Genomic DNA, 7,260 nt, shown 5'->3' with positions numbered 1-7,260 from the left:
GCATCGCGCAGAACAGTCGCTCAACGAAGTGTTACGCCAAAGGAAGCGTCGCAGGTTGAACGACAGAGTAAACTCGTCACGGTCGAAACTCGCTTTACCGACTTGGTCCAGGTCGAGGCGGAGAGCGAGTCCGTTGTTGGCAAGATCACCATTCAGCCACGAAGCCACCAAATCATCGAGTGCCGACTCAAAGGATGCATCCGTGACAACCCGCTGCTGGTTGTCGCTGTTGGTGATGTCGAGCTGTGCGATGGCGGCTGAATTGAGCTGCGGCAGTGAGCTCGTACTAGCTGGGTGCCAGTCAGAAAGCACCGAGTACACCAGGTAATTCTGTGGACTGGAGGCCAAAACGGAAGCGCCCAGTGATGCATTCGAGACGTGGACCACCTCGCCAGCCAAGCGAATGTCGTTGGCAAGATATGCCAGATCAAACGACACAAGAGGGAGACAATCGCGCTCAAAGCCGCCAATGACACGGACGCGATCAAGTGCGAGCTGCACAGCACGATCAGAGACGCCCTGAATCTCCAGGTAAGCGGCCTGGGTGGCATCCACATTCGCCCAGATGTGTGTGCGTTGGCCAAAGACGCGAGTCGAACGAAGCGGCAGGTCGGCAGAATTGTACAGGACAATATCAAACACCTCAGCGTAGTGCGCTGGATGCTCATCCATGTACACAGTCGGAATGGAGAGCTCGACTCGATGTACGACAGCCGGTGCATCAAAGGTAACACGCCAGACGGGCTTCAACCCGGAAGCACTGATGGCAGGCATGCCGATGTTGCTTGTGGCATACTGTGCATCCGTAGCCGGAACCGTATAGAGCTCATTGTGCGTGTCATTGCCAGCCTGCGAGGTCGAAGGAGTTGTGCGCCAGATGGCCTCGCGGCCGACTGCCAGAAACTCCAGCTGGTCCTCGGCAATTGACAGGTCGACGAGGTACTGCGACTCGGGTGAATTAACCTCACGACGGCTACGGCGGCTGCGACGCTCATCATCCGCACTGGACAAAGGATAGAGAGCAAGCGGGTCTGAAGCGCGAGGAGTCGCAAGATCAAAACCGTATGTGATGAGGCTGGCAGCACGGAAACGACCCGCCGCCAACTCGGCCGCCGCGTCGATGAAGTGGAATGGACTGTTAACGCAGATGCTCGTTGTCTTGGAGGATGCTGTGTGAAATCCTGAAATAAACGACTGCAACTGCCCATTGGTAGCCGAGAAGGGGAAGGTAAACGTGAACTTTGGCGCCTTCGCATTGACGAACGAACTGATGGTCACGGCCACAATGTCAGCTGTAACATTGAGAAATTCAAGCGAATCCAAGTCGTGAATGAACGTGGTGATGAATGAGCCGCACGATGTGGGTAGCGTGTTTGATTGCATGCCGCACGATGCGGGCGGCGAGTCTGAGTCGCAGGGCAGAGCCAACATTGTGACTGTGACGTTGCGTTGCGTGACGCCATCAGCACCAAGGCCGATGAGACGCAAGGTCACTTCGCCATCGATCAGTTCCATGGCCTCGAAGCACGCGGAGTATTCCTCGTCTTTCGGCTCGCGAGTTACTGCAAAAGCCTCCAATTCAAGCTGTTGGTGGGCCGAGGCCAGAGTTGCATACTCGGGTTCAGCAGCAGCCCAGCAACCCAAAGCAATGCGTGCACGCTCTGGATGGTAGAACACCATGGGAGCGTTTCCAACCTCGGGTGTGAGCTTTGGAGCATAGATTGTCGAAAACACTTCCAACGTGACAGCGGGACGGGTGAGGCCACTGGACAGGCCATGATAGTACAAAATCGCTTCAATGTAGTACTGGTTGCCGGCAGTCATGGAGAAGGACAGCTCAGACAGGGCATCATTCGGCATCTTGAAAGCAAGCGCCATGTAGTGCTCCGAGTAAAAGTCGGCATCCTTGCGAAGCAGCGCAATGTCCATCGCCGTCACGTTCGGCTTGAGCAAGATGCGAACTTCGGCTTCGATAAACTCCAATTCATTAGTTGGCAATGCGGGGTTGACCAACAGCGCAAACCGGAAATCAGCCGTCGCGCTGGCGACGTAAAACCCAGAGACGACTTCAACAGCATGTGGAGCGAACGGTTGAGCGATAATCCTCCCAGGGCCTGCCAAAGTCGTCGTGGCAACAGACGGTCGATCCGGGAAGCGTGCGTCGAAAGTGCGAAAGGACGTGATGTTGTTCAGATTGGCGCTCGAGTGCAGCAATAACGTCGTCGACTTGAAGGTACGTGTCACGGCGAAGTGCGTTGATTGGTCGGTACTGCTTGTCGAATCGATCAGCCCCGCTCAAAATGCACAGCGGTGGGATGCTCCGATCCGTGTTTGCAGCGTAAGGATCGTTGGTCAAGAAGGAGGAGCAGGTTGGCGAGTTGAAGCACGATTCCTGGCACGACGCGCGGTTGGAGCCCGTGGTGACATTCAGCAGTGTAACTCGACCGCCCGTAGCAAGAGCGCAAAGCTGAAAACGATCCATAACGGCGTTCGTGTCGAGGGGGACAAGGTGCTTTGCCAGCGGCCGCCGAAGCATGAGTTCAGGCATCTCGTTGATCGCCAGTGTGCAGCCACAAACAAGCTCAGCATCATTGGCGATTGGAGAAACGGCAATGTTGGTTTCTTGCGCTGATTGGCCAACAAGAATAGCGTTGCAAAGAGAAACGTAAAGGAAACGCGTCAGCAATTCAAACTCGGCAAGAAACGACCAACAACAGAACAAACAAAGAACAAAAAGCCCTTCACTCACGTTCAATCCGCCAAATCACACCGACAGAGTTGCTGGTATCTTGGACGAGCAGAGACCAAGCGTCGTAACGAGAGAAAAAGAGAAGGGGAAACGCGGGACCTTGAAAAACGAACTTGACAGGGAATGCCAGAGTTTGACCTGCAGCAAGGGAAACTTGTCCGATATCGTCGATATACCCGTCAAGCGATGATGTCCCCGATGCAAGTCTAGTTATCGCCTGTTGAACTTCAGCTTGCAGCAGATAGGGCACAGGCTTTTGTTGCTGATCATACAGGTCCAGCTGCAGACCGTACCCGGGGTACATTCCCAACTTAACGTTGTCCAACGAGGTATTCCCATAATTGTGGAGGGTAATAACTCCTTGAATTTCGTTGCCTTCCAAAGCTGTGGCGGGGAAGCTGGCAGCAATGATCTGAAGAGGTGCCGGTGGGCCACAAACACCGTCCACCATGACGGAACCGACATAGCACGATGTGCACTTGGTCGAGTTGCATGAAAGGCAGAAGGCGGCGCAGCATGCATCTGGGCCCGCTCCATAGCAAGTGGCACACGCTGCATCACACTCTAAGAGGCCAAAATCGTGACAAAAAGTTAACATTTGACAAACAGGTCGAAACACGGCAACGCCATGCATGCCTTACTATTCAAGCTGGTTAAGACTCGGTACGTGCTGGGAGGGGCAACCGCGCCAAACGAGTTCCCTGACAAATCCACTTGTGTAACTGCAGACAGATTCTGGAACAACCCAGGAGGCAAGGTAGAAAGCAAGTTGTTCTGCAATTCCCTGTTGTCAAGACGCGAGAGTTAGGATTGTCCCCCTTCGCGAAATGTTGATTCATCAAAGACACGGCTAGCGTACAAACGTTGCAGAGAAGTAAGGCCAGCCAACATTCCGCGCGGAACCGTTGTGAGACCGGTCCAAGACAATTGGCTGAATCACATTGAGCAAAGTGAGCTGCTCTGATTGATGCAGGTCTCATCATCAAGATATCATCAACACGCGCAATGATCGTACAGTAATGTCAGCGCTGAAAGACCTGTAAACGCTCTCGCGGACAGGTCGGAAATGCCATTTTCGCGCAAGTCCCTGCAAAGCGGGCGACAGAATGAGCAGCGATCGCTCCAAACCTTGGCAAGGAGGCAACCCGTGGGCAACGATCACTTACAAAACTTTCAAACTCACAAGACCGGAGAAAGCATTGGCAGGGATGACCGAAATTTGGTTCCCATACAAGCCGCTTTTTAGGTTGACAAAAACACATAAAAAAAAAAGCGTTCAAACCAGTGCAAGTCAGTTGCCTTTCCATAAAACATGCCAGATCAAATCTCAGGCTTACAGCACAGTCAGCGAAGAAAGATCACGGAATGCAGCGGGTCGAATAAACCGAATGAACGTGTTATCAATCCACCTGTCCACCAGGATGATCGAGTTGAGCTGCAATCAACTCAACAACGTTTCGATGCTTTCTTTTTCTTTTGTTAACAAAAAATTACATGTTTTTCACCGTGGTCGGAATATTGGAGGGAATGGTGATGAGTGCGTCGTTGCAATTTTTGACCTCGATAACGGGCGATCCGACGCACGTGCAGAAAGTGCATGCGGCTTGCTCTTGCCCAGAGGAGACCCGGGCGACGACCAGCAGGCTCAACAGCCACCAAACGGGTGACCGCGTGGCTCGCCTCATGTTTACCTTTTTGAACCAAACAAAAGAGCCAATCTTCACATTCACAGCTCCAGAGAGCACCAAAAGGCGCACCTCATACATCCACGCGTGCCTCCGTGAGTAGTTCCGACGACGGCGGAATCGGCTCGTACAAATCGCCGAACGTATGCTGGGCGTCATCATACAGAAACCGGCGCAACGGCTGCGGCGCGCGGAAGAGCGCCCGGCGAGCACTATTCAACAGCGACATCTTGGGGGGAGTGACTGCCAAAAAAAAACGAAAATAGCAAAGCAGCCCTCGTTGTCAGCAAGCAAACAGCACAACCGCCCAAAGCCATGTCAACCAGCGGCATGCTCACTCATCAGCACTCACGCATGGCAATCCAGACTTGCGCCCAAGGCTCCATCAGCATTTCCGTCACTGTCATGTCACGACGGCGCTGGCGCGCGACCGCAGCGCGAAACCGGGCAAGTAACTCTTCTCGGCTATAGTTGACTGGAATGCCAAGTAGCCGCAAAAGGAGAACACAACTGGCCGAACGTAACTCGCAAGCTGTTTCGAGCAAACACAGCTCGCTCACAAGCGCAGCCGCATCGTGCTCCAGTCGCGACAGGGCGTAAATAAGCAGCTCAACGTTTTGGCAGAGCAACTGGTCGGGGCACTCAGGCCGAACAGACGCACAAAGCAACAAAAGCCAGGGTGCGCCGTTGCCGTGGTCAATGAGCATGCGAATGGCCGCAGTGTCCTCGCTGAAGGCAACGGAAGACGCAGCGAACTGCGCACCTCGGTAAATGCTCTTCTCGGTGTCCGAGAGTCCAGCAAGGTCGTACGATTTGCGGTTGGCGAACAAGTCAAACTCCGTTCCGTCGGCAGCGGGAAGGGCGCTGGGCAGTGGCAACCCGTACTCCACGATCGCGAGTATGAAACGGGTTTGTTCAGCTGGCGAGAGTGGCCTGAATGACTCGGGTAGCCACCGGGGGATAAACTCGGTCCACAGATGCATATCGAGCTCGGATACGGGGATGGACTGCAGCAGCAGTCGGAAGACCTCCAGATCGCGTGCGAGGAGAGCGTGTTGCAGTGCAGCTCGTGCTCCTCTCCGCACCCCGTATGACAGCAGCAGCGGGACGATGCGCGTGCTCTTGGCAGCCAGGCGAGGCAGCAGATCGACGAGATGTGGTCTTGTACGGTCAGAAGCCGGATAATAGTACCAAGCCGGCACCTGAGCGTCGATGGGCGCGCCGAGCTCAAGCAACGCCTGAAGGAAGTCAGCGCGTGGGATGTCGTGCTCAAGGGTGTACACGGCGAGCTCCCGGGCCGTGACGACGCCGCCAGCCGCGACAAGGAAGCGGAGCATGTCGCAGTCGAGGTTGCGAACGACCCCATCAAGAAGAAAACGGGTCGGCGTCCCCCCAAGTTCCACCATCAGCCGGGCCATGTCGACGAGGCCATACCGCACTGCGGCCCAAAGGCCGAGCTCGACGGGCATGCCGCACTCCATCACCAGGATGCGGATCACATCAGCATGGCGCCGCAGCACCGCGAGATGCAGGAGCGTGACATGGCTTTGGCAGCGCGAAATGCAACTTGTGAGTAGCTCGCCGGTCAGCACAGAGGCGAGCGTGCGGTCAGCGTCAGTCTTGCTCCTGAGCAGATAATACCACCACCTCCTTGAGCGCTCATCGAGCGGCGTGTTATCAAAACACACTCGCTGGACGATAATGCTCAACACTTCCGCAGCCGGGATATCGCTCTTTGACTGAAAGTTGAGGTTCGGCAGCGCCTGGCGCAGCGGAGCGCCGCTGTCAACAAGTGCCGACAGCTGGCCGAGCTTCTGTCTCAGGCTGGGGATGTCACCGTGCCAGACAGCCAGGAAGAGGTGCCGGACGAGGAGGGGGCAGGTCAGGTGGTATGTCTGCCACTCGTCCCAGTCGAATCGCGGGTAGAGGCGCAAATGCGGCAGAGCGTACGCATCACGCGCTTCGTTTGCGCCGTCGATCATGCCTTCGTCCAAGGGCAGACCGAGCTGGTTGACGCCTTCGACAATCTCAGCGAGCATCTGCTTTGAAGCGACATCGCGCCCCAGCTTCACAAGTTGAGTCGGAATATGCGCAGTCTGGATGAGGTAGCGATCGAATGGTAAGCGGCCGGCGTGCCAGTAGTAGGCGATCACGCGCAAGGCCATCAGTACCAGGTCAGCGTACGAGCGTTCGATGCCGTCGTCCCAATTCCCGCGAGTTTCACTCAGGAGAAACTCTTCGGGTCTCTTGACACGAATGAGCGTGCGGCTGTGTGGATACCACGATGTGGGCGATGCTGCGAGCAGCTCGGTCGTCGGAGTGGCGAGGCTCGCGGCCACAACTGCTGGCGATGGGGTGTCGAGTTGAGGGAGCGGCTGAGTCCCTTGAGCCTGCGTCCCTTGAGCCTGTGTCTCTTGAGCCGTGGTTGTGGTCGAGGAGGAGGCAGATGCGGCAGATGCAGCATCCATGTCTGCAAGGATGGCCTCGCCCGTCGCGACCCAGGCGGCGTAGCTGGTCTTGTGCGGGCTGTCTGCCATGACGCGGAAGAGCAGCTGCAAGTGCGCTGGCTGGTTCTCGAGCAGCATTGTTTGGATGGAAGCGAGGCACTTGCGGCCGCGGTCGCACTTGGCCAGCGTCGCAAAGTCAGCGACAAACGAGCTTGACGGCACGGCGGCCTCGTCCGACGACGTGAGCGTGACGGTCGCGCATCCGGGCGTGGGGTGGTCCTCGACAATGTGTGCCGTGAGCTGCGGCAGCCGTGCGACGGGGTACGGCCGCCAGAGCGATTGGTCGCAATCCTCCATCACAGTACAGCAATAATAGACT

The 7,260-nt window shown here is 56.1% G+C and overlaps 1 protein-coding gene across 1 annotated transcript in view; it reads right to left on the bottom strand.

Annotated features, from left to right (window-relative positions):
* CAOG_09077 (hypothetical protein) overlaps positions 1-7,238 on the bottom strand; it is a gene marked incomplete at both ends in the record, with an annotated part of 11,348 nt that extends 4,110 nt beyond the window's left edge. Inside the window, 11 exons of the mRNA XM_011272508.1 lie at positions 99-2,066; positions 2,137-2,628; positions 2,750-3,313; positions 3,391-3,533; positions 3,609-3,680; positions 3,765-3,836; positions 3,916-3,987; positions 4,087-4,158; positions 4,244-4,440; positions 4,514-4,677; positions 4,787-7,238. Of these exons, the coding sequence (XP_011270810.1) occupies positions 99-2,066; positions 2,137-2,628; positions 2,750-3,313; positions 3,391-3,533; positions 3,609-3,680; positions 3,765-3,836; positions 3,916-3,987; positions 4,087-4,158; positions 4,244-4,440; positions 4,514-4,677; positions 4,787-7,238 (6,268 nt within the window). The remainder of the gene's footprint in view (positions 1-98; positions 2,067-2,136; positions 2,629-2,749; positions 3,314-3,390; positions 3,534-3,608; positions 3,681-3,764; positions 3,837-3,915; positions 3,988-4,086; positions 4,159-4,243; positions 4,441-4,513; positions 4,678-4,786) is intronic.
* Positions 7,239-7,260: the final 22 nt, after the last annotated feature.

Source organism: Capsaspora owczarzaki (genome assembly GCF_000151315.2).
Source record: "Capsaspora owczarzaki ATCC 30864 unplaced genomic scaffold supercont2.15, whole genome shotgun sequence".
NCBI lineage: Eukaryota > Filasterea > Ministeriida > Capsasporidae > Capsaspora > Capsaspora owczarzaki.
Note: the sequence above shows the minus strand (reverse complement) of the source record. Positions and strands in the feature narration are given on the sequence as shown.